The sequence below is a fragment of the Bombus pascuorum genome, chromosome 1 (genome assembly GCF_905332965.1).
Source record: "Bombus pascuorum chromosome 1, iyBomPasc1.1, whole genome shotgun sequence".
In the NCBI taxonomy this organism is placed as follows: domain Eukaryota; kingdom Metazoa; phylum Arthropoda; class Insecta; order Hymenoptera; family Apidae; genus Bombus; species Bombus pascuorum.
In genome coordinates, this window is record NC_083488.1 from 4368008 (window position 1) to 4394424 (window position 26417).

A 26417-nucleotide genomic window follows, 5' to 3' on the forward strand; every position below is an offset into this window, starting at 1 on the left:
GGTTTCGGGCGAGCTATCGATTCCTCCCGAAGATTTACGGAAATAACCGAGGTCGTGAAAGTGACGTATGTACGTCAGTAGTGTGGGCCGACCCGCGTACTGTCGGTATAGTGAAGAAATCTGTCTGATTCTGTTTCTTACTAAAGGATCGCTAACGTCGCGACATGCAATCATGAATTTCTTTTAGTAAAATTGTAAAAGAGGTCTCATAACCAAAGAAAATAGCTCATTGTTATATGTTTGTATAACTGGCGTGAGAAAAATCTTGCTCTTATACGTGTGCATTAGGGTTTCGATCAATCTTTAAGTTCATGAACTCATAGTATTCGGTTAATTGGGTTTGTTCGTGATTGAATCTACGCTAAATTTATAGCGTTTCGACAATTCTTCTTTCGTGAGGTACATATCGAGTCACTTTCGCTAAGTTCGGTCACCATGACCTAACCTTGAAATCACAAATTTCTCTCATTGATTTCTCCAATAATTTTTATAAAAGTTATGTATTTCTTTAATTACAGATTTAATTCGGTGGTCACCTACGGGTGAATAGAGATGGCCACCCCTCAAACTCCGGGTAAGTGAATTGTTTCTTTGTTTCCAAGCTTAGTGACAGGCATGTTCCTATTTAGTTGTCATGTTGACAGTAACTAAATTAAGGAGAGAACAGAAATTTCTGATTTTGTAGATGTTATTGATTGAATATTAGACCATTTCACAAATACTTTTACTTTCATTCAAAAGAAGTCGTTTATTTGAATATTATAAGATAAAAAAGGAGATGGCAATTCTTTCAGGTATGGATCCTTGGGTAATCCAACCCAGAGAACGTGCAAGATATAGAGAGCAGTTTGATTCTTTAAAACCAATCAATGGAGTTGTTACTGGAGAACAAGCAAAAGAATTTTTACTTAAATCACAGCTTCCACCTGTCATCCTTGGACAAATATGGTATTAACATTTTATTATTATATCACTCTGGTATTTAATATTTTCAGAAATTATCATACATATCATAAAAACATGATTATATAGGGCTTTATCAGATACAGATGCAGATGGGAAAATGGACATAAATGAATTTAGTATTGCATGTAAATTAATTAATTTAAAGTTACGTGGTTTTGAAATTCCTAAAGCCTTGCCTTCAGCTTTAATACAGAGTTTGAAGTCACTTTCTGCCAGTAAGTATGATAAAGGCAGTAAATAATCAAGATTACTTCAATCATGAGTCCTGAACTCTAATGTTTGATAATATTTAGGTGATAGTAATGTTACAAACCTAACAAATGGAGCTGCTAATATTCTACCACAGAATAATGTTGCTTCATTAGTAAATTTATCTGCTCCACCACAAGTTCCAGTACAGCCTTTAATTAGTGGGATGCCTATGACTGGATCTGTTCCACGTCCGCTTATAGGACCACCACCTGTAAATGGACCATTACCAGGACATTCTATTAGGCCTGTTTCACCAATGACCTTACCAGGTAATCACTCTAAGAATTTTATGTTTAAGTATCTAAAGCATATATAAATGAGTACATATGGTGAAAGAAATATAAATTTTCATAGTATTCATCAAAACTCTTACACTACTGCTAAGGATTCTATTTCACAACAAATACAATTCATCTTTCAGTTGAATTTATGATTGATGTATATCATAACAGCAAAATATTTCATTATCAAGAATTAGAGTCTATTTCAATTATTACCATTGTTTACTATAGATATTATAGATTCAAAAAAATAAGAAAAAAAACATTTTATCTAACAAACAGCATTATGTAGCATTATTATACTTATGCATCATACTACACAGCATCACGACAAAGTAGACAGAATGTGGCTGCCACTACACATGCCACAACTCACACAGCGTCAAAGCCACCTGCTCGACCTGCACCACCCTCTGTGGGTATGTTATAAGAAGTGGATGTTTACATATGAATGATTATATCTGAATTTTCTTATATTTCGTACCTTTCTTTCAAGTTTGTAAAAATATTATGACTTTTCTTTAAGGCATATTTTTTCCTTTTTCTTGATATTATCAATAATATAATGTTATGATGTGCTGTTGTATATGCATTAATATTTTGAATGCAAAGATTCATTTTTGCATGAAAGAACTTGCTATATTCTAAATAATTATTTATATTTTATTAGATCTAACTTGTAAAAATATTATATGTCATTGGTATCATTTTAAGAATATAAAATATAATTAACTTTGTAATGTAAATAATGCATATTATTTAATATTAACATATATAATAATGTGTACAATATCATTATCAAAATGGTATTACACTGTATTTTACACAATTACATATCACTAAAAGACAACACAAACACTTATCTTCAAAAGATATACTTTTATTCTTCGTGTCTATGTCTATGTTTTTATTTCATTATAAAAACACACAATACAGTATGTATATTATATGTGATACTATATGTATAATCAATGTTGCAATGGCTTTGTTCACTGACTATGCATATACATATTCTACTCTATTACTTTTTCCTCTCTATATACATCTTTTATATATATGTATAACTGCCCACTTATGCAACTCTGTATACAATAATATAATATTTGTGCTGCAAAAAAAAAAAAGGAATCGTGCCTTCTACAAGTACTACCACTACCACTACCACCACTCCCAGTGGTGGTCCTCAAAGACCTACACCACCCTCAAATATTGGTATGTTTCAAAGTACAAAGGAGATTTGAGAAGTAGTTTATCCATTTATTTAAAAGATAAAATTGCATGTAAATCTAGATAGTTTCCTATATCTTTAGAATTAAATTTTAATATAAAGAAATGATTCCTTTTTGCATTATATATTATTGCAATAAACACCTTACTTTAATAAAAGATCATCCAATAGCATCAAATACATACATTTTAATATAAAATACCCATAATTATGAATTAATTTTGCCTTTATTACTAATCTTTCCAGTTGCTGCAGCTGTAATTTATATTATTTTATTTTTCAATTACTTTGCTATTGCTTTGCTTTGCTGTTATATCATGTTTTTATTTTATACATTTTATTTATAATAATTCTTTAATGAGATTATTTTTAAAAATGTAATCATGTATTTTAGGGGCAAATTTTTCACCTGCTACTAGTGGTCCACCACCAAAGCCAGCACCGCCTTCATTTCCTAATAGCCCTGTCGCTACTGGGATTTCACCAGTCAAAATTCCACCTGTTTCTGCCACAGCTATTGTTCCTCCTGTTGTTCAATCTGTACAACCAATGACTACATCTACCATGGGTAAAACCATATGTTCTTTCTTCCACACTCTGTTTCTTCATTATTTCTTTAATATTTATTTAGATTTTTAGTTTCCAGTGATATATTTGAATTAGAAAATTTATTGATTTGTGAATGATGTTTTATTCCTTTTTTTACAGATTTACTTGATCTTGAGTTTTCAGGTATACTTTATTAAATTCTGTAGAAAGACATAGTTGTTATTTTTACTTAATTTAACTAATAAATAATGTAACTTAAATATCTTTTATGGTATTTTTAAATTTTGATTTTCCTATACCTTAAGCTAAGATTCTAATATAAGAAATACTGCACTACTGTAGATAATAAACTATGATAATTAGTAATTTAACATTATTAACTAAATCATTCATCGAATATTATTTTTAATATCACTCAGGAGCAGATAACATATATTTAATAAACATGTTTTTTTCAAACAGGGATGTCTGCAGCAGCACCAATTGCACCTTTAAATACAACTCCAACACCAATGGCTGCTTTTGGTATGGCACAAGCAATGCCTATGCAACCATTATCTTGTACTAGTATGATTGCAGGTGGTTCTACTATGGTACCATCTATTGCACCAATGTCCACTGGTATATATAATTTAATTTTTGTAATCATAAAGTATCTTGTTTTATTATTACATGATATGCTTCATTATTTGCTACATTTTCTTTCAGGAACTGGTGTAGTATCGACTCCTCCAGTTGTAGGTTTACCTCTAGTATCAGCAACCACAGCAAGTACGTTAGTGAATGGTGTAATTGCTCAAACACCAGTATCCACAAGTACACCATTAAGTACAACTGCACGTCCACCAAGTATAGATAGGGTGGGTTCGGTTGATTCACAACATAGTCAGCATTCAGTAGGTTCTCCACAATCTGTGGAATGGGCTGTACCTCATCAAACAAAATTGAAATATACTCAATTATTTAATACCTGGGACAGGGCGCGATCTGGATTTCTATCTGGCCCTCAGGCCAGAAATATTATGGTGCAGTCACAATTACCTCAACAAGTGTTGGCACAGATATGGTATAATAATATAACAGCAAATATTAAACAATAACTATCGAAAGAATAATTCTTAACATTTCTATAGAATATAAATGTGTTACTAGGGCGTTAGCGGACATGGATTCGGATGGTCGTTTGAGTTGCGACGAATTTGTATTAGCAATGCATTTATGTGATATAGCTAAGCTTGGTGAAAAGATACCCACCACATTACCAATTGAACTTATACCACCTGCATTCAGACGTCAACGACAAAGTAGCTTAACACTTTCACAAACTGGAACGGAAAACGTAGATCCATCGGCTGGTATGCCGCAAGTAAGTTCACTTATTTTGTATATCTATGCTTAAATAATTTCATAATTATGTATAATAATATGTATTATATATTATAATTGTTTTTCTTACAGACCTCTTTTGAAGACAAACGTAAAGAAAACTTTGAGAAAGGACAAGCGGAGCTAGAACGTAGACGCAAGGCTTTATTAGAAATTCAACGTAAAGAACAAGAAGAACGTGAACGAAAAGAAAGGGAAGAGGCTGAGAAACAAGAGAAAATTAGGTAAACAAATGTTTCCTGAAGATTGGATAGGACAACGTTTGTATTAAAATGTTTTATATTGACTGAGAACAAATATTATACAGATTAGAACAAGAAAGACGAAGACAAGCAGAGATTGAGAAACAAATGCAAAGGCAGAAAGAGATTGAACAGGAAAAGGAAGAACAACGAAAACGAGCTCAAGAACAAAGAGAAGCAGCAAGAAAGTAAGTGAAATTTTATATGAATATTTGCATCTATAAAGATCTTAAAAATTTTCAGTAATGCAAATTTATTCTTTTAACAGAGAGATGGAAAGACAACGACAATTAGAATGGGAAAAACAGAAATCACAAGAGCTTCAAACTCAGAGACAAAAAGAACAAGATGTCTTACTAAAATTGAAAGCAAAAAATCAAACATTAACTATCGAATTAGGAACACTTGTAAGTATTGAAGACATTATTAATAAACTAACTAGTATCTATATAAAATTTTACAACGTAGAACGATAAAGTGAAAGAACTATCTCAAAAAATCTGTGACACTCGAGTTGGTGTATCTGGAGTAAAAACGACGATTGATGGAATGCGGTCGACACGTGATGCACAGTTACAAGAGATGGCTGCCTTAAAGAATAAACTTCGAGAACAAAACCAAAGATTACTAGCCTTGAGTCAAGAGAAAGCTCGAATCGAAGCAAAGAATAAGCTAAATACAGCTATGGAGTCGGCGGGCCAAGAAGCAATCAAAATGGCATTCGATAATAAGCAAATTACCCTGAAACAAATGAAGGATAAAATTGCTGATTTACAACAGCAGGTATACTTAAGTATATCAAAATACAGTGTAATATATAATATGTTAAAAGTGCTGTAATTTTGTAATATGAAATTAATATTGATAGATTGATGCTAAAATGGCTGACATAGAAAATAATAATGGCCAGCTTCAAGATATTAAAACGCAACTGGAAACTTTAGTGGCTGACTGTAAGAATCTTTACTTAACTTTCGAAGATAAAAAATTAAAAGTTTTAGAACTCAGAGCAAGTGGTGGTACTGGAGCTGGTACCGATTATACAACATCTGCATGGGGTGATAGTGGTTGGAATGATACTTCAGCGGCAGTTAACGATTCTGCATGGCCTGTTAATGATACCACCACAACTAACGCAGTGGAAGAAACTACTCCAGGGGTTATGAAATATAGAGCCTTATACGAATTTGTAGCTAGAAATCAAGACGAAATATCGTTTCAACCTGGTGATATTATCTTGGTATTATTATAAAACTATATTCATATATTAGAACAATATGAAGAACATAGAGTATAAAAATTAAATTATTCTTCTAACAGGTACCACCTGTTCAAAACGCAGAACCAGGATGGATGGCTGGCGAAATTCGTGGTCATACTGGTTGGTTCCCGGAATCTTATGTAGAACCAATAGATGTTGGCAGCACAAATGATAATGCTTTTGTACAACAAGACAGTGTGGAGAAGAGAACGTTAGAGTTAGTTAATTAAACTGAAATTATAGTTAATTGTTAAAAAGATATATAATTTATTATTATGTTTATTTAATATAGAGGGATTGCTGAAGTTCCTGAGAATGTATCTGATGCCGGATCACTCAGCGATGAGCCTCCTCCTGTTGAACCTATCATACCTACTCTTGGATTAGGAGTAGTTTGTGATATACAAGTAACCACTTTGTATCACTATCGTCCTACGATAGAGCAACATCTTCTCTTTGAGAAAGGAGATATTATCAAAGTAGATGAACAACAGGTTAGTATAAAGATATATTCACAGCATATATATACATTGACATTAATTACATTTTTTAACACTTTAGGGGGATTGGTGGTATGGTACATCTGGTAATGGAGCTAAGGGTTGGTTCCCTAAATCGTATGTCAAGGAAATTTCTGCTAATCAAACTGCAGTAGTTGAAGGACTCAATGAATACTACGTAGCCTTATATCTATATGATTCCGCCGAGGTTGGAGACTTAACTTTCAACCAAGGAGAAGTTATATTAGTCACTAAAAAGGAAGGTGATTGGTGGACAGGCACTACAGGAGATAGGAGTGGAATTTTTCCTGCCAATTATGTAGAAAAATGCGATGCTCCAGATCAGGTAAAATGGCGGTCCTCCTTCTATTTTATTGAGTGAAGTTTCAGTAACAGATTTCAACTTTTGCTATACAATGTGATGATATGCATAAGAAATAAAACAAGATTTTAGAATTTTAACATATATAACATTAATCAGGGTGCCTCTATAACTACTAACGTATCTGAAACAACCGCGATTACTGAAACAACTGAGGACACAACCACAAGTAATCATGAAACAGCTAGTTCAATTGCTCAGGCAACATTGGTTCGTAATATTTTGATTTTAATGCTTCTACTTCCTAACTATGTTGAGAATATATTTCCTCTGTATTGTAAAAAGCTATTGTGTATTTAAAAGCTTTATAGATTTAATTTTGTACGCATTAATAATTAGCCTGTAAGGTATAAAGATAGACGCACATATATCCCATGTTTAGCAAGCAGAGAAAACTGCTGAGCAACTCGAAGATGAAAGACAAGCCGCGGAAGATAGAGCAGAATTGCCAGATTTTTCCGCAATGGCTGCGCAGCAGGTAATTAATATGTGCTTATGACATATATGTAATTTAGGAATATTTAATATTGATTATTTAATAAAATTTAATTGTTTTTTTTTATTGCTGATGTCCTGTTATCGCAGTATCATAAGGTACTTTATTTGTTACAAAATGTACCTGCTAAGTACTGGCTTATATTTTGTGCTTAATATTCATATATTATGGATTCATAAATAATAATATACATTTGTAATATTTATAGCATATATATATGAGTAGAATATATAGTATATTTTTATAACACAAAGGCTTTGTTAACAGAGAGGAAGGAAACCTGAAATTGTACAAGTTATTGCACCTTATCAAGCCACTAGTTCTGAGCAGTTAGATTTACAAAAGGGACAATTAATAATGATTCGTAAGAAGACAGATAGTGGCTGGTGGGAAGGAGAATTACAGGTATAATTTATTGGCCTTTTCAAATTAAATATGATAAAATAATGGTTTCTTTTTTATAATTGTATTATATTTCGTGTTTTTGCTATATTGTTTAGGCACGTGGTAAAAAAAGACAAATTGGTTGGTTTCCAGCTTCTTATGTTAAACCTTTAACCAGTAGTAGCAATCGAAGTACACCTGTTTCTCATGGATATCAAGACTCTCCTACAGATCCAAATGTTGGTGAGTACTTTTCAACTTTGTGTAATATCATTTTATATGCACTAAATATGAGGAACATATCAGTAACATGTTTTACCAATATAGAACGCGTTATGGCATTGTACCCGTATCAGGCTCAAAATGAGGATGAATTAAGTTTCGAGAAAGGCGACGTTATAACCGTACTTGCGAAGGATGAAGCAGCATGGTGGAAAGGCGAATTAAACGGAATGTCTGGCGTTTTCCCTAGTAATTATGTATCTCCTATGTGTAAGTATTCCTTTTTATTTCAAAGTTTTACATTTCTTTTATAGAATTTGAAATATAATTTATGTCCATTATAAGTGTTTAATAAGGAGCAGTTTTGAAACAGTTTTGTAACTTACTAGTGCAATACAATTTGAAATAATATGAAACAAATATAATTGTTAATACCATATTTGTAATTTATAATACGGATAGACGGACGACCGTCAGGTTTCAAATTTTATCTATCATTATAAGATATAAATCGATGTTATGACAGTATCAGTCTTCAAAATTTTAATAACGCAATTTATAAATTAATGCGACGGTCGTTTAGTAGGACCACATAAAATAGTAATTTCCTGAATACTATTTCATCTACTTATACATAATGTATATTTTCATATTGTATAATTCTGTATTTATAAAAATATCATAAAAATCTGCTTTTAAATACGTTATTATTTACATATTATAGTCATTTATATATATAATATTTATCTAATAACTTACAGAATTAATTTGAAATTAGCTATAGATTACAGGCATAAATAAGATAGTTATTGAATATTTTGACAAGTTCTTTGATAAGTTAGATATATAAATATTACTTATTGATTTTCATTGTTTATAGTCTATGAGTACTACATTCTAATTTATGATAAAAAATTATACGGAAACAGTGTTTCTTTCACTATTATACACTACGGATGTTATGTGTGCTTCCTCCTCTGATATGGCTGCGTTCAAATTCCGCACTTTGGCTTGGAAAGCGGTATATCAAAGATAGCGGTACTTTACAATAATCGTTATTTTATTTCTGGTCTATTTATAACGAGTAGTTTTTTGCGGAATCAGTTATCAAAGAAGCGTACTTTCTCTATTATACAGCCTGCCTGTCTGCCTGCATGCCTGCCTGTCCGTCCGTCTGTCCGTTTGAGGTAGCTGCTTCGTTTCAATAAAATATTTATAGGACTTTATATATATGTATACAATTAAAGAAAAATTATATAATATTGTTTAATGTTTAGTACAAAATTTTAAATTTATCCCTATTATAGAAATATCATTAAGTGTAATCAAAGAGTTAGATAAGGAAAACATTTTATTTAACATATATTGTATCAAATTATAAGCATTATCATTATAATATAAATAATCATTATAATCATATTTTTTATTTTACTTATTTTTATTGTTATTTTATTCATCTATATAATCTTTGTTAATTTGCTTTATTACTTTAAGCTATTGCTTCATAAAGTATTTGAGTGGAATTATAATATCAATAGTAGTATCATAAAGCGAAATAGCTACTTCAAGGAATTTGAATATCTGTCATTAATACTTGGAAACAATCCTTTTTACTAATTGTTATCTTTCGCCTCTGCTTAACATGCAGCATAAAGGATAGCAGAGCAGCACCGCAGCATTGCAGGCTAAAATAAAAGCGTCTCGAGTGCAATAAGAATGATAGCAGTCTACACTGAACGTGACATGTTACAACCAACAAGTCTCATCGGTGGAGACAATGAGCGTAGAAATGAAAGCAAAAGAAGGGAAAGACAGACTCAGGGCTGGTTCTTCGTTTTTATATTACTCCGAATTATTGCGAGTCTTTTTCTTCTGGTTCAGGGTCCTACTCGGTCCTTTATTTTCATTATCGTTCAAATTGTTACCATATGTTTTAATGACCATTATCCTTTAAACTATTGAATCTCTATGTATGGTTTACAAATGCAATTACCATTGCGCAGTATATATATACTTATAAAGGAGAGCGCTAAATATTGAGTAACTAGTTAATATCGTGTTATTACAACCACCTGACATGTGCACCAAATCCTACCTCAACCCTCTACTTTAATTTAGAACAGAGCTTAAAAATCGAATATGATTTCTTTAACCATTTGGAATAAAATCCATTCGTATCTAATATCTCAAATAAAAATTGAATGCAACATATATTTATTTGAGAAGTTTGATTTTTAGAAGACATTAGATGTACTTTCTGTTTATACTAGCACTTTTGGCCCAAAAAAAAATTTTTTAAAATCCACAAAAAGGCGGTTATATTCGAAGATATAACTGTAGTAGTACAGAAGCATTTTCTGCTAGAAGTAAAGACAATAAACATCGAAGTATTTATCTGTAAAACATTCATACTACTCTATATATTTAACATTTGAACAGCTTTATGTGTAAATAAAAATATAGAAACATTATTAAATAATTAAAGGGCTTAAAGTGTTAGATCAATAAAAATTACGTGTACAAGTGCTATTAGTAGTATTAGAACTTTATAATTAATGTCCCTAAGAGTGAAGTTTTTTAAAATGTTTAACTGCTGCCTGTCTCTGTTCCCTTCTCTTCTATTAGCATTAGTACGTTATTTGGTGTGCAATACAGATGGTTTGTACAGTTATATTGCGCCGAGGCCTAGAGCAACAATATAGGCAACAGAATATTATTTTTCTGCTTGTCTTCAATGTAAAGGGAGAAGGAGTTGTTAAATCATAGTGTTGAATATTTCATTTAATCTTTTCTTTGCCACGGGTGAAGAGTTTGTTACAATGTATAGGAGATATTTACATAGCTTTGAAATTTTTGAACAATTACACAGTCTATAACTTCTGTTTAAATTCAAAATTTTATATGTAAGTATAAGAATCAGAAAGAGGTGTAGTAATACTGTGCATAATGTTTACAAAGAGAATTAAAATATTGCTCTCTTTTGAATTCAATAAGTTTTAACCAAATCCGTTGTTCCTATTTATTTATTCTATATATGTATAGTTATTATTTGTTTTCTGCTTTGAGTTTTGTCTAATAACATAATGGAAGATGATGTGCTCCTTCTTCACAGCCTTTTATTATAGAGCCTAAATCATCATTAAAATATCATTAATAATAATCATAAAGTTAGGTAGATATATTATCTCCAATGGTGAGAATGATTTGTTAAGTAATGTTATATTGTCGTAAACCAGTTTTTCCATCAAATTACCCCTGAGTATAATAGTTTAGATCATTTAAGGATAGGGTACCTAAATATTATTTCACAAATGTATTGTTATTTACTTATTCTTTATTTATATTTATTGCTTATAAGTTTACGAATCTCTGTGCTGAGATACTTAAATGTTGCCTTATTATTTTGAAATAATTTACTATTTTTATTCCTAATTACTCCTAATTTTGTAGTGTTTAAAATTTTATACAAATTTTACGAAGTAATACAAAATAATTAGTAGAAGAAATCATTGAATATATTGTATTACATTTAATATTCATTCCATTGAAATATTCAGGAATTTGATGGAATAACTAGTTTCGAATCACCGCAAAAGCGCACAGTAGATCAGCATATTTATACACTAATTAATCCTTTTACACGTTCTATATAACTCTTTGCAAAAAAAAGTGTATAAATATGCCTGATCATGGAACTAAACATTGTGTGCTTAATATTAAATATTCTAGATGCGCCCATAATCTTGTAATCTTTATCTAAAACATGTTGACAATGTGTAAAGCAAGTTATGCAACTGGTTATTCTTAGATGAGAAAAATACTTGTGTAGTGCTATATCCTTAAGGTTGTTACTATTTGCAAAATATCCATATTGTTTGTTGTATCGTCGAATCTCATTATGAATCTCAAATTGTGTGTGGTATACTTTTGAGTGAAGGACACTGTATGAGTGTGAACAAGTTAAATCGTTCTGTATTTATTACAGGTTTTTGTTCACACTTCATGTGGATATATTTGAAATTTCTCATATGCATATACACGCCGTTCTTATACATATGTACACATATCCATAAATAATATACAGACGTATTCGCAAAACTGCTGATTGAAATAAAGTATCTGTCTGTTGTAAAGTATTGTTGAGTACAACAATTCTCCATTATTCAGTGAAACCCGATGACTAACTTAAATATTTAGAATATTTTCTTATGATTTTTAAGTTTTATTTCTCAAACATTTAATGTCATCTAAAATTAGTTAAAATACATTAAAAAAAAAAAAGAAAAAAAATAAAAAGAGACTGAAAAACTCTGCATACATTTTATGTGTAGCTAATGAGATGACAACTAACTTACTAGTGGCTGGATTGGATTCCATGGAAAGAAAACGACAAGAATACATAAAAGAACTTATCACAACTGAACAAGCATATATAGAGGACATGAGACTTGTTCACGAGGTATATAACAATTTTTATATAAAATAATTTGCTGTATGTTATATTTAAATTTATTTAAAAATAAAAATTCTTTTACAGGTTTTCGAGAAACCTCTCATTGAAAGTTTAGTTTTAACCGTGGATGAAGTAGATAAAATATTTGTTAATTGGAGAGATATTATTGCGTGTAACGATAATTTCTTAAGGTAGCGTTTTATATAAATATAATTCAAAAAACATTTACAATACCGGTCAATTATTTGATAAATATTTTTCAGAACATTACGGATACGACGAGATAATAGCGAAGGAGGGATTGTAAGAATGATTGGAGACATTCTATGTGAAAATGTAAATTTCTTTTACTGTTTGTAATTAATTTTATATCATAGTTTAATATTCGTATATTTTAGATACCTAGAATGTCAGCATATATAAGATTCTGCAGTTGTCAAATATCCGCTGCTGTCTATCTTCAGAGATTGACTGAAACTATGCCAGAATTTGTCAAAGTTGCTCAAATTTGTCAGCAAGATCCACGTACAAAAGGAATGCCTTTGAGCTCTTTCCTTATAAAACCAATGCAAAGGATAACAAAATATCCTCTTATTATTGGCAAAGTAACTATCATCTTTCCATTCTTGATTTCAGAAAAGTATAAACATCTTTACATCAATTTACCATAATTGTTTTAGATTTTAGAGCACACACCAGTTGAGCATCCTGATAGGCAATATCTCCAAGAAGCATTGGCTAAAGCTGAAGAATTTTGTACTCAGGTAAAATTTGTAAAATATTAACTGTTCAGTTAAATAAAAAGGGTTATTATCATTTTAATGTTAATTTGATTTATTTTACTGTAGGTAAACGAAGGAGTTAGAGAGAAAGAAAATAGTGATAGATTAGAATGGTTGCAAACACATGTGGCATGTGATGGTCTTGAAGAACAACTTATCTTTAATTCTTTAACCAATTCTTTAGGTCCACGAAAACTTCTTCATTTTGGTATACTTCATAAGGTAGGTTAACAATCTAGGAGACATTTTTTTTATGTAATAACAACTTTATAATACTCTAATGTCTCTTAGGCAAAAAGTGGAAAAGAACTTGTTGGATTTCTCACAAACGACTTCTTACTGTTTGCTCAACCAGTACTCAGCAGGAAGTCTTTATCCAGTGGACAACAGTTTTCATTTGAGAGAAACGAACATCAAAAATTCAAGATGTATAGAAAGGTATTTTACAGTAAATTACTGTAATAGCAGCATAACGGTACTAATGGAAATATTTATTTATTGCAGCCAATATTTTTAAATGAATTATCTTTTCTGGGTGATTTAGAGATGAATGGTAATATTAGTTTAGGTTCCTGTGAAGGTTCAGAAAATTCAACGAAAATATTGAGACTAAAAGACCAAAAAAAGCCAATAATATTATTAGCACCGTCTCCAAGTGAATGTTCACTATGGATTAGAAGAATTACAGAAGCAAGAAAGAAATTTATGGAGAACGAAAAAACACGTTTGCAAAGACAAAGATCAAGTAAGTCATACTTTCGTTATATCTAGGTATATATTATTGTTAAATTATAGTATACTCCGTGTTTATTTTTGTATCGTTATTGTAATAGTAACTTTCATAAGTATAATGCAACGTATAAGAAATACTTATAATAAATTTAATGTATAATAACGCATAATATGTGTGAGTAAACAGAGCAGGCGCAATTTGGAGCGTGTGGCAGAATTCTTGTTACAGTGCTTGAAGGTTTCAATTTAAAGACAATACCTGGTAAGCTAAACTTGTGTGTGCTTAAGTTGTTTGCTTTTTCGTGCATGTGCTTTCTGCTTGCTTATGGTTGCTTGGTTGTTATTTTTTATTTTTCTATAAAAGCGTACGATGAAAGGAAGCGTAATAATCTTCACTACGAAATAAAACCATCGAGGGTCATTCGTATCGCAATTACACTCTCTAACTATACAATGCGATTTTACTAACAAAGATCTGGCATGATTGTAGTTCGCAGAAGACCACCCCAGGGTAGACTTCGATTAGTAATTGTGGAAGCTGAAGATTTAATTATGTTGAAAAAAGGTAAAATTTTCTGCTTGCATGGAAGTTCTACCTTGAGACTTGGTATGGACAGACTTATAGATAAACACAAATAAAATGAAAATTAGAAAGAATTGAAAATCATACATCCTATGTTTTAACTAAACTTTTTTAAATTTTTCTTTTCTATCTCTATTGCTTCTTCATTTCTTAACTATATTACGCATGTATGGGAGACTTTTTTTGCAATAGTAGATGATGTTAGTATTTAGCTATCTAGTAACATTAAACTTAATAATATTATTATCTTACATCTTAACTGCAAAAACTATGCAACTGCAATTTACACTTGCAATTTATGCTTTATTAATAGTATGAGCACTGTAATCTATTCTATACAAAATTAAATTTTTTAATGTTATAACAATTATAATAAAATATCGAACTTTATAGGAAAGTGCAATACATTTTGTAAAGTGAGTATGGGCTCACAAGAAGAGAGAACGGGTGTCATATCAGGAACTGATTGCCCTTTATGGGATACATCAATGCAGTTTCAAGTAAAGGATTTACTCGAGGATACTTTATGTATCACGGTCTTTGATAAAGGCTATTATAGTCCAGATGGTGAAATTAATTCTATACTTCTCATATAAACATAACTAAAAGAATTTCAGAGTAACAAAATATTTTAAATATTATCGCAGAATTCCTTGGCCGAGCAGAAATAAGAGTTGCTGACATAATGAGAGATAGTAGAGATTCGTGTGGGCCAATACAGAAACGTATTCAATTACATGAAGTCGAAAAAGGCATTGTTGTGTTGAAGTTGGATTTACGACTCTTTGGTAATCGATAAAAGGATTACATTACTTATATTTAGAAGTAAATGACTATGACATAAATTAAAAATTGTTACTGCTGACTAGATTTTCCATATCATTAATTATAAGAAAACAAATTCTTGCCTTAATGTAATTGGTAATTGTAGTTTGGTAATCATAAGTGATCAATAAGGGCACAAACAATTAATATTTTATTGTATATTTATTTTATTATATTTTAAGAAAGTTTATGATATATGCATTCTTTGCAATGCATCCTTTTCATCATATGAAATTGATATTCTGATATTAGTTTATAAGAAAGCGAGTACTTATATTATTTTCCATGTTGTATAAAGTTCATCCAATCACGTCAATTCTTAGTCTTCCTTAGAAATTAATAATTTATATTCGTTTAAAGCGCTACAGTATTATTGTTATTGTAAAATTGATAGTATATAGCCAGGGAGCATTTGTTTTTTATATTAAACACATTGTACAAAGTATGACGCATTTAGGAGGGCATTAATATAAATAAACGGAGTATGCAATAAATAATTTAGGAATAATTTATTATATTAATTGCTTAATATATAATTGCGATCATCAATGAGAAAGTAGAAAATAAGTAATGTAGTATACATTCTTCAGACTGACTCGTTAGATAGATTCAGACTGACTATGATAATGTATGAAGTAGATGTACAAAATATGGTGGTTTCTACAATTTAACACAATAGAACTTTATAAAATTACTATATAATCTATAAATAAAATAGATAAATTAATATAAATATAGTAATTTCTTAATAAAATAAATATTGTAGATGATTCCTTGTAGTCATTGTAATCAAGAGGATTACATGCAAAGCGGTGCAAATACATTTAATAAAATTTTATTCTTTGCTACAAGATGATTTATAACATATTGCATTACATGAAGTAGTTAAGATTGTTACTAAACTGTTAGTATTTAACTCGGACTGTATCGCTTGCACCCCATTGCATCCAACCCTTCTCATCGAATTCAATGATCCAAAATTATCAAAGATCATGTGAATATTCAGACTTGTATAGTTTAACTTCCCATGAAGACAATGAATTGTCCCAGTCACCAGTGCACATAGTTTCGAGATCTTTAGTTCCCTTTTCAAAGCAAGTGTTCCAATCGGCATCACTTCGATAACTCAACTAAGATTGGTCCAAATCTTTCATTCTGGAGAAAGACAGCAATGCCAAGAGGAGCGTAATAGTAATTAACGAAATACTCGAAACCAAGCTTATTTTCGCTCAATTAATATTTCTACATGATAAACATATGCTTTCATCAAACTGTCGAATTGGCAGACTCTTGAAAATGCGTGCTCACTTCTGTTTCCAACTCGCTGGATTCTTTACGCTCTGACCGGTCTTCGTTCTGCGTAGGAAATTCGTAAATTGGTTTGAATCCACCGAAGAGCTGTGGTTTGAAGTTCTCAGCATCGAATTCAGTTTTTTCTGTTTGAGACTCTTCTGCATTCGAAGTGGTCTCGGAAGAATCGTCATCCGATTTTCTACTAATGGTAGGTTCAACCACGACAACGCTCCAGCCGTTCTTTGAAGGTGTTTCTGCACTGATACTTGCTACAAACGGCGCCATGAAGTTCTGTGGAGACGGCGCAGAGCTGGAGGAACTAGAGGGTTGCTGTGAAGGCAACAGAATGGGCTTCTGATCGCTATTTTCAGTTTTAGATTTATCCTCATCACGCATATCTATGTCTAAACGATGAGAAGCTTGAGCTGTTGGAGTATAAACATAAGCAATTGGCGTAGAAGATGGCAAGGCTGGCAAACGATGAAGAGTAGCTGAGATAACCTCATTCTTCCTTGCTGGGAAAGGTACGAAATCCTGTAAGTATGGTATAACGTTCACGCTGGAATCCTTTTCGTCCTTCTCTTCTGTAGTTTCTGGTATAGAATCTTCTTCTTGTCGCTGATCGCTGGGCACCAATAATGGCGTTTCTCTCATTCCATTGACAAGAATGGAAGGGTCAGGACGTTCCAGAGGATACGGAAAGTCTGAGGCAAGTGGCCGTCCATTAAAGATGTTATGAACAGAAGGTATTGGCTCTTCATCCATTTCTTGATCCTCATTATCCTGAAGTAATGTCTCTGGAGGAAGGGGTCTATGTGGTCCTCTCGTTCCGACAACTACGCTCTCATCTTTTTCTCTAGAATCGTCAGGATGAATATTCACAGCAGTATTCACAGGATAGACCACGTAAACCGGTGGCTCAGCTATTGGTTCATGGCTGTCAAACTTTCTCCTATCTGCATTCTGCTCAGTTACTATTCTATCCGACTCGTCATTTGTATTTTCATCCATAGAGGACAAATTTGGTTCTGTAATATCCTCCGCGAATTCGCCATGTTGTTGAATCATCTGAAGAGTAGCTACATGTGGCGGATCAGCAGTTCTTCGTTTAGGAAATAAGGGAGGTCTTGGCGGCACCTGAGGCGGCTCCTCTGAGTAACGTTCTGCCCGTTCTTCCTCTTCCAACCGCAGTTTCTGATTGGGCGTACGGTGCGCCAGTTTAACATCGTCTTCCCCTCTAGAGGTGGCTGGTATCGATGGAAGGCGAAACCTCTTGACCGTGGACTCCACGTCTCGAGGAGGCACTATGTTCTCAGCCTTCGCGGAAGCTGCGCCGGCAAGCCTAACGGCATGAATTGGAGGAGGAGGAGGGTTTAATCTCTGAAGATAAGATGGAGGTGGAGGTGGTAGAGGTCTTCTGGTTGGAGGATGAGACTGAACAGGCTGTCTCACTCTGGTGGGATAGCCTTGACCAGCTGGAATCGTTCCAATCGCCTCTGATCCACGATGACCATGAGACGTTTTAGCATTTGGACGAAATTGTGGTAGAATGTTTGGCAAAGTAGAATCGGGAGGATAAGGACGTCTTCTTATTCCTATAGGTTCTGAAGGAGGAGGAGGTGGTGGAAGGGGAGGAGACGGTGGTTGTTTCCCACGAGGTGGCAAAGGCAATCTTTGAGGTCTTGGATGATCCGGTCTTATCGTACCTCCGTGATGATAATGATAATAGAACTGTGGTGGCGACTTTGGTCGTTCAGCCGGCGGAGTTAAGTTCTCCGAAAGTTGTGGCAGGTGATCTTCGTTTAAAACTGGAGGATCTATCCTTACAGGTTTCAACGTTGTGGAAGAAGGTGTTATTTCATGCACAGTGCCATCAGCTTCGTTTATAACAACAATGTGTTCCTCAACCGGTTGTTTAGGTTCATCTTTAGGAAATACCACGTAGTTAACGTCCTTATCGTCCTTCTTATCTTCTGGCTGTTCCATAAGCACTGTGCCTTTTACGAATGAATTCTGTGTTCTAGAAGGTTCTATCTCATTTGCCAGCTTCTGAGTTCCAGTAGGATTAGGTTGTCTCCATGTTTGAGCAGCATAAGTAGGATTATTCTCCAGTACGGATACCGAAGGCAGGCCAATTGTTCCTCGGTAATCTGATTGTGGATCGTAATTGCTTTTGTCTGGTGAGACACCATATAAAGGTCGGAAAGAAGCATCGATTCCAGTAGAGCCGCCATAAGGATTCTCTCCAATTGCAGTGCCTAGTGAATAATATCCACCTTCGACGTTTTGTCTGTTTCCAAGGACAAAGGATACTGTATCCTGATCAGGTGGTATCACTATATTGCTAGTGCTTTCTACCAGAATTCCCCCACCTAATCCAGTTGGTCTCTGATTAATAACAGCGTTTGGACGATATCCCTGGTTTATGATAATATTATCCGCAATACCATGTTTTCGATTATCTTTTTCAAACGCTGGTGGCATTCTGTGTTCGTTGTCCAAGGGCATAGACGTTACCAGACGCGAAGGAAGAGCTTGGAACGGTAGCGAGTTACTGTGGAAGATACTTTCTTGAGGCACTGGCGAAGAATATATTGCGGACGATGATGGAACTGGCGTACTTGTTGTCGTAGTGGTTACGGGAGTGGTCTCTGGAGTTCCAACAGTTGTGGTTATATTATGAACAGTCGACGTTGTGCTAGGCACTGTACTAGCTTTTACAATTTCATTGGTCGTCTCTTTCATCGAGACATAATCCTTCGCATCCTCTCCATCTCCAATTTCATAATCCTCGTAACTATCTATATACTCTTCATGGTTTATAGGAGGCATCGTCTGAGGATCTCGATTGTGCTGCACTATATTATTTGGTCCTTGATGACCATTACTGTACACAGAGGATTGGAGTTTCTCTATTGGAAGAATATCATCGTAATCGTCAAGATGATCAGTAAATCGTTTGGGAGTGGAGACAGGAGGCTTCCAGGTTGTTACAACAGGTGCTTTCGTCGAAGTGGAAACAGTAGTAGGTGGTAGAGGACTAGTTGTCGTAGTAGAAGTAGTAGTACTAGTCGTCGTCATCGTCGTCGTCGTCGTCGAAGTTGTCGTGGGTCTGGAAGTCGTAGAAATGGTGGTAGCTCTAGATGTAGTCGACGGGGTTGGTTTAACAGTCGTTCTCATTGTTGTAGTCGAAGTTGTCTTAGGCATATACGGTTTTCTAGTAGGATAATACATTACAGTTTCTCCATGATAAGGCTTGTGATTATAAGTACTATAACTATTTGATCCACTCTGAACTTTTGTATTCGCATAGGAACTTGATATCAATGGATATTTGTCCTTGCCATACTTGTCGGAAGAATAATGAACAGGAAGATTAAGAAAATCATGAAAATTAGGTGAATAAGGATTAATCTCGTTTGGACTAACATCATCGGTCTCTTTGTTGTTTTCCATCTTCTTTTTCGTTAAATAAGATTCGTTCTCCCTCGCTAAGTCCTTGTTGTTCACCTTTTCATCTTCGTTTACGTTTTCTTGATAACGAGTACTGAAATTGAGGGCTTTGACTGGCGGCGCCTTCTCGAAGTCAATTTTACCGGTGATAGGATCCTTCTCGAGCGAAAACGGTCTGCCACCGTTGAAGGCGAAAGGATACGGAAGATGATAACGCGGCGCTTCTTCGTCGTCCGACGTCGACAGCGCAGCGGTGCTCTCCTCTGCATCGAGATCCAGGTCAAGGTCACCCAGCTGCGCCGTCCTTGCCAAACTTGGAGAAGATTCCATCTCCTCCAGTAAGGACTTTGGCGGACTGTTGTCCATATGGCCTCCCATCAAATACTCCGACAAGGTGCCCGTCACGCAGGCCAATGTGACCATTAGTATCCATGGACCGAATCGCATCGTTCTTCGCATACCTGAAAACGTGTCACATTCGTAATAAAATAAAGGATTTTAGTTCTATACGAAAATATTTTTTTATACATTTTTACTAACTTTAATTATAGAATACGTGCAATAGGTAAAAGTTGGTCACGGCTTGCTTTTCTTATTTATATTTAGTATTTACGCGTAGTATTTATTAATATAATACATGTATTTATATATCATGGCTCTACGATTCTTATTTATAGCAGTCTTATGGCTATTATTAATGGAAATATTATTATACTTGTAGAAAGTTAGAGTATCAAATTAGACTTTATATTCTATACATAGTATTTCTAAAGATCCAATTACGTAAATTGAAATTCTACATTTTCTTATACAAATTAGAGAAACGAATGTTGAAGCGTTTAAAAACATGCTCAGTTTCTGTTTTTCTAGTACTCCATTATTATACATATTTATGAAACTTCAAATTATCCACGATGCTTGCTAGTTTTCTGAACTGTCAGTATGACGGATGGTAAAGTAAAAGGCCGGAAAACAGTTCCGTCCCTTGTGTCCTACATTTAATATATCTGGACACGGTAGTGAAACGTGCATGCGGGATACACGTACAGTTCATGATACACCCACCGGATTTGTCGCGTCATACCATCACCGAAATTACTGTAAACGCGTCACCGATGTCTGCATTACCTTCGCCAAACAAGAACAATGCGAACAAATGCAAATTAATTAATTAACCGTTCAGTTGCATATACCTGCATCTACGAACTTCGACTTAGAATTATTTCTTTTTCAGGTAGGTAGTAAATTTTAATCCATTTAAAATCTCGAAATACGAATCATTTTCACAATTGCCAGAAAGAGATTCAACTTTTCTTCTTGCACCTAAATGACGTATTCTTAATTAAATAATTCAACAATTCATTTCAGAGCGATTGATAATAATTTGTAATTTACAATAATTGTCGAGAAAGGATCCACGAGTTTAACCCGGAAATTTAGGACGACACTGCCAGGAATTATTTGCAAAATGAAAATCAAAGTCGTTCATCGTCGACAATAGATTGAACTTCTGGCCAGTAATTAACGGATCCTCTGACCGTGGAGGAAATCATCGGCACAATAGAATGATAAACAGGAACAGGTTGCTACATCTTTCATCAAGCGGAATCGCGTTCCTACGCGTAACGGGTTCTCTCGTCCTCTCTCTCTTTTCCTCTTTCTCGTGCTCTTCCCGTAGCATTCCAGCAGCTTTTGTCGAGGTTGTGCCACAATCTCCATCGCTGTATTTGGCATTAGCATTTTGTTACTCGCACTTTCGAGCAAGCTTTCGTTGTCACAGACGAAACGGAACTGGTGCCTCGAGGAACATCCGCCGACCCATCAGGCACATCTTTTTTGGAGAATATTTGTGACTAAATATTTTATAGTAGCATCAAATAATAATTATAATACGACGATTAAATATCTTTACTTTATCATCTGTTCTTGTATTTTTTACTTGATTATTTTTTTATTAGTAGATTTATTAAACTACAGATTACTGACGAAAATTATGGCACTTCTTTGGAATTAAATAACATATCTTCTTTTCTCTACTTCAGTGACAATCTTCTATAGTAAACTTAAATTTGTAAGGAAATACTGAAAGTGATTAAAATTCACTTTTTATCATTTCCTAGATACTCCATATATTGTTTTCACCAAATTGACCCAAACGTACTTCTATTTTTGTACCATCCCTGTTATAAATCTTCTCATGAACCATAAATTGATCAATCATAAAAAATTATAAATCTCCATCATAAAATTTCATTTTCTAATGAATAGACTATAATTAAAACTTACAAACCCTTTAAGAAGCATCAGCGTGAAAGAGATTAAATACTCTTAAATACTCTTCTATAATTAGAATTACTTTGTGTTGTTAACAAACTAGAGCAGAAAGAGTCGGAAGCAAATGAACCGTCATCTTTATTAATGCGTAGGTGGATAAAAGCATGGAACTTAAATAGGTTTAACAATCTGTTCAGGGTTTTGGGTGGTGCTCAGTTGTGCAGTATAGACGGCACATCTGCTATTTTTTGGGAAATTGGAATTTTCCACACTACATATTATAAGGTTTACGACTCGGACCGAGTCGAGAAGTTAATTGGCATCCTAAGCACTCGACGGGTCTTCTCAACAGTAAAAGACGTGGCATAAACCTCGACACCCGATAAACTCGACAATAGACAAAGGACGATGCCATCAACTGGACGTTACGCTACGTACCCTCGACCATGTATACCGATACCATGGACGTCCATGAGAGTTCGGCAGTTACAGGATTGGACAGAAACAGATTTCCACTTGATAGGAATCGTTGACTAAAACGCATCCCCTAGACTGACAGAATATAAGCAGCAGGCGCTTTAAGAGACAACAGATTCATCGCGCATTCGTCTAAGTTTAAACTCCGTTACTTACAGTTCATGCTCTTTCGTTTATACTAAAAAGTTGAAATAAACCTACTAAACACAAGCTTAATAGACATCTTTAATCTAACTCCACCTTGAACTTTAATATCGTTCAAGGTTCGCGACCTCGACCGAACAGTTGCAACCTGATCGATCGCCAGCTAGTTGATAGATCGCAACGCAACCTGAAACGATCTATCGTTGCCTGTGAGATCATCTTCCAAGGTCCCTCGGTGGTCATAATATTCGTCTTTAGCGTGTTCGTGACCGTGACCGCCTCCTAACTCGGTGACTGGTACACGAAACAGAAACGTGTGTACTGTTCATCGGGATGACCCACTTTAACCGGCTTGTTTTTGGGGTTTCAGTCCTGAGAGTTGTTTCGGCTACATCAGGTTCGTGAATCATCAGCTTTTCCACGAGCAACGACACCGGAGCGAACCGTAATAATATTCATCGTTGCCATTCCTCCTCGACCTCTTTCTCCTTTATCGATCTCCTTTATTATTCTATCAATGGTTCATTGTGATCTCGATGAATGTGATTATTGACTTCGTTCAAGGGTCTCTGATCTATTATTTCAGTAAAGAATTTTTTGTTGACCTTTTTTCTGTTCACGGTATATTGCACGATTGTACGCGTATTTGTATCAGCGGACTGCTGATATTTATGCAAATTCATATATATATAATTGTAAAGATGAAATTTAGACGTCAGTAACTGTTTTACGTGTTAAATGTTATAGTAAGTACTATACTTTGGGTATTTTATATATTTTTGTATATTATATTATTCTATACACTTTTATAACTTCAAATCTCTCATAAATACATAAAAACCCACGATTTATTCTTATCTTAACAATTAGAACTTCTATCATAGTTATATCATTACTCTTTTATGTAAGAATTTCTCCTTAAATTTAACTTGTTTTCTAGATGCTTTATACGAACTTCTATTATTTCACCTATTTATATGGACTCCTTAATTTTTATATATTTCTTGTAATCATCTTCTTTTGTTTTATGTATGTGAATATTATTATTGTTATTATAAATTTTCGATTGAAAAGATGATAAAATCTTCGATAAAAAATTTGTTCTCAACTTTTCATCTCGTATGATCTTGTTTGACACGGCTGTTAAGACCATAACGGAGTCTTCAACAATGCAGGATTTTCTTTATTACCTTTACTGTTTTTCTCTTATTATTATTTATGAATCTTTCATTTTTTTCTTTTATTAATTTAATCTTCATTTAATTTAATTTTATTTAATTATACCTTGATCATCAATTGAATTATACGTACGGAAGATAACATTATAAATAGATCATCCTGTAGTCGAGGTTTCCTTAGTTTTTAAACGAATCGTTTGCAAACGCAATGACAGTAACCGGTTTCAAACTCAATTTTTAACGCGTTTCAACGTGGTTCTTATCACGTGCATTTATGCTCCTCCATGGAACGTTTAATACAGCGTAAACTCGGCCTAATTATAACGGTATCATGATTACAGAATATATATATATATTCTAATTGTACGCTGGATACGTGAAATTTGTAACGAAATATTAAAATACTCCATTCTCATCTACTTAATTTAATAACTTAATTTAATTGTTTTTTTAATTTAATGAATAATCTGTAGAAAAACTTGTAGTTTCATTAAGCAAGATTAAATATTATTGTTTAACAATAATTGTATTATTACAATTTTTCATTACTTGATTAATAAAAAAATATTCAACACAAAAAGTATTCTTTTTCTTTTTAAGCATAATTTCTGTTAATGAATTTTTATAGTTAAAAGGAAAGCAATACATTATAGAAAAAAATACCTGGATGCAATGATGAGATGAATGCGGATACACCCCAGTGGTCTCAAAACGACCCTCAGTGTTTTTAAGCACTTAAAACTCCATGTACTTCAATCCTAATTACCGTTGAACCTGTCACTCTCGGTTTTTTGGTCACAAGAAAAGCAATCGTAAAACGCGGACACGATGAAGGTGAATAGAACGTGCGACGAAACCATGAAAACTTGCAGCCCTGGTAGAGGGTCACACGTCGACTGAGGTACCTCGGCAACCAGGTGATAGCAGGAAGACGGCTGAAGTGGTGGCGGTAAGGCGAAGAGGTGGAACTTCGGAGGAACGTGGACAAAATGTTGTACAAGAGCAAGACGAAAGTCCAGAGAAGGAAAAAAATAATCCCGGAAGATTCTCCTGTCGGAATGAAAGTATCACCAAATATTGAATTAAAGTGATTTTGATTTTCAGAAATATTGTCATAAACCTTTGATATTTTATTAAATTACCCTTTTTTTAAATTCTGATGTATGATTCTTGTGTTGTTGTTTTGGTATTCGTTTATAAACTTCATGAAATTCTAATAATATTCTAATAACAATTCCTGAGTCGCTACTAAAATTAATTTTTTAAAGATGCATTATGATTTATTTTATATAAAATTATAATTCATTTTCTTAAAAATAAGTTTATTTTTAATAGTAGTTATCACACCTTAATAATTATATATTAAGGTCAAAGATGCACCAATGTTGATGCTACATATGGAACAAAAAATCCGATTCTTGTTTTCATCAAAAAATGTAACACGCTCGGTGGAACAGGGACAAACTTTCTAAGGTTTTCTCAGTGTGTATCGATTGTAGAAAGATTCCTCAGTACGTGGTAGGTGTCGATAAAATGAGGAAGGAAGAGAAGAGGTGAGATGCTCCACCGTGTGTGTACGGCTATCGGGTGGTGGAGGTAAGAAAGAGAAGGAGTAGTTGAATCTGACTAATGGACGGCACAGAGTCGACGGAACGGTACGCGGAACAGTTAGACGACGACCCACATTACTGGGAGTTGCTCAGGGCCGGCCAACGTGCCAGTTTCTTCGACCTTACCCTCCGTTAATACAAGCTAGATCTTCTAGGATCATATTAAAATCGTTTAATCATCAATTTAAATCCTTCCTCTACTTCCTTCTTCTCTAAAATGCCTTTCCTTTATTCGAATGTAATTATCTTTCTACATCTTTCTTCGCCTTCCTTTTTCAACTTAGGATCTTTCTTATTTTTTACACCGTTCGCCATTCGATTGCTAAAATTATTGATCTGCATTCTTCTTTTGAATTTTAGTAATTCATGTTGATTATTGAAATTGGAATTCGTATTTTTGGAGGAGTTACGGAAATATTTTGGAAGAGTGAAAAAACTGTAACATGGAAAGTTTGAAGCATTAA

The 26417-nt window shown here is 33.6% G+C and overlaps 2 protein-coding genes and 1 long non-coding RNA gene across 16 annotated transcripts; 2 read left to right on the plus strand and 1 right to left on the minus strand.

Moving 5' to 3' along the window:
• Positions 1 to 88: 88 nt before the first annotated feature.
• Positions 89 to 16021, plus strand: LOC132912530 (intersectin-1). 14 transcript variants are annotated; one of them, XM_060970029.1, is made up of 38 exons: positions 89 to 399; positions 519 to 574; positions 795 to 948; positions 1033 to 1181; positions 1260 to 1487; positions 1823 to 1918; positions 2625 to 2711; positions 3122 to 3295; positions 3436 to 3459; positions 3739 to 3897; positions 3985 to 4342; positions 4429 to 4642; positions 4735 to 4886; positions 4970 to 5092; positions 5173 to 5311; positions 5373 to 5687; positions 5773 to 6144; positions 6225 to 6382; positions 6458 to 6659; positions 6727 to 7011; positions 7147 to 7257; positions 7430 to 7525; positions 7633 to 7641; positions 7811 to 7948; positions 8044 to 8170; positions 8255 to 8419; positions 12481 to 12608; positions 12687 to 12793; positions 12866 to 12938; positions 13001 to 13207; positions 13283 to 13366; positions 13451 to 13606; positions 13676 to 13822; positions 13889 to 14129; positions 14304 to 14378; positions 14607 to 14681; positions 15093 to 15266; positions 15347 to 16021. In XM_060970029.1, exons 2-38 carry the CDS (start codon positions 553 to 555, stop codon positions 15496 to 15498), a joined length of 5676 nt encoding a protein of 1891 aa, XP_060826012.1. In that variant the 5' UTR covers positions 89 to 399; positions 519 to 552; the 3' UTR covers positions 15499 to 16021. The 14 variants fall into 14 exon arrangements, 13 of the variants coding, with proteins under 13 accessions (XP_060826012.1, XP_060826016.1, XP_060826077.1 ...); XM_060970033.1 differs by lacking the exon at positions 7633 to 7641 and having other exon boundaries at positions 6225 to 6376; positions 7430 to 7536; positions 7813 to 7948; XM_060970024.1 differs by lacking the exon at positions 7633 to 7641 and having other exon boundaries at positions 90 to 399; positions 7430 to 7536; positions 7813 to 7948.
• Positions 16019 to 26384, minus strand: LOC132912698 (uncharacterized). The gene is made up of 3 exons (XM_060970362.1): positions 25486 to 26384; positions 25007 to 25393; positions 16019 to 20731 (listed from the first exon to the last, which is right to left on the minus strand). The coding sequence occupies exon 3, from the start codon at positions 20727 to 20729 to the stop codon at positions 16791 to 16793; it is 3939 nt and encodes a 1312-aa protein (XP_060826345.1). The 5' UTR covers positions 20730 to 20731; positions 25007 to 25393; positions 25486 to 26384; the 3' UTR covers positions 16019 to 16790.
• LOC132913743 (uncharacterized) lies at positions 20655 to 23939 on the plus strand. The gene is made up of 2 exons (XR_009659433.1): positions 20655 to 20750; positions 23536 to 23939. It is a non-coding gene; the product is annotated as an uncharacterized LOC132913743 (long non-coding RNA).
• Positions 26385 to 26417: the final 33 nt, after the last annotated feature.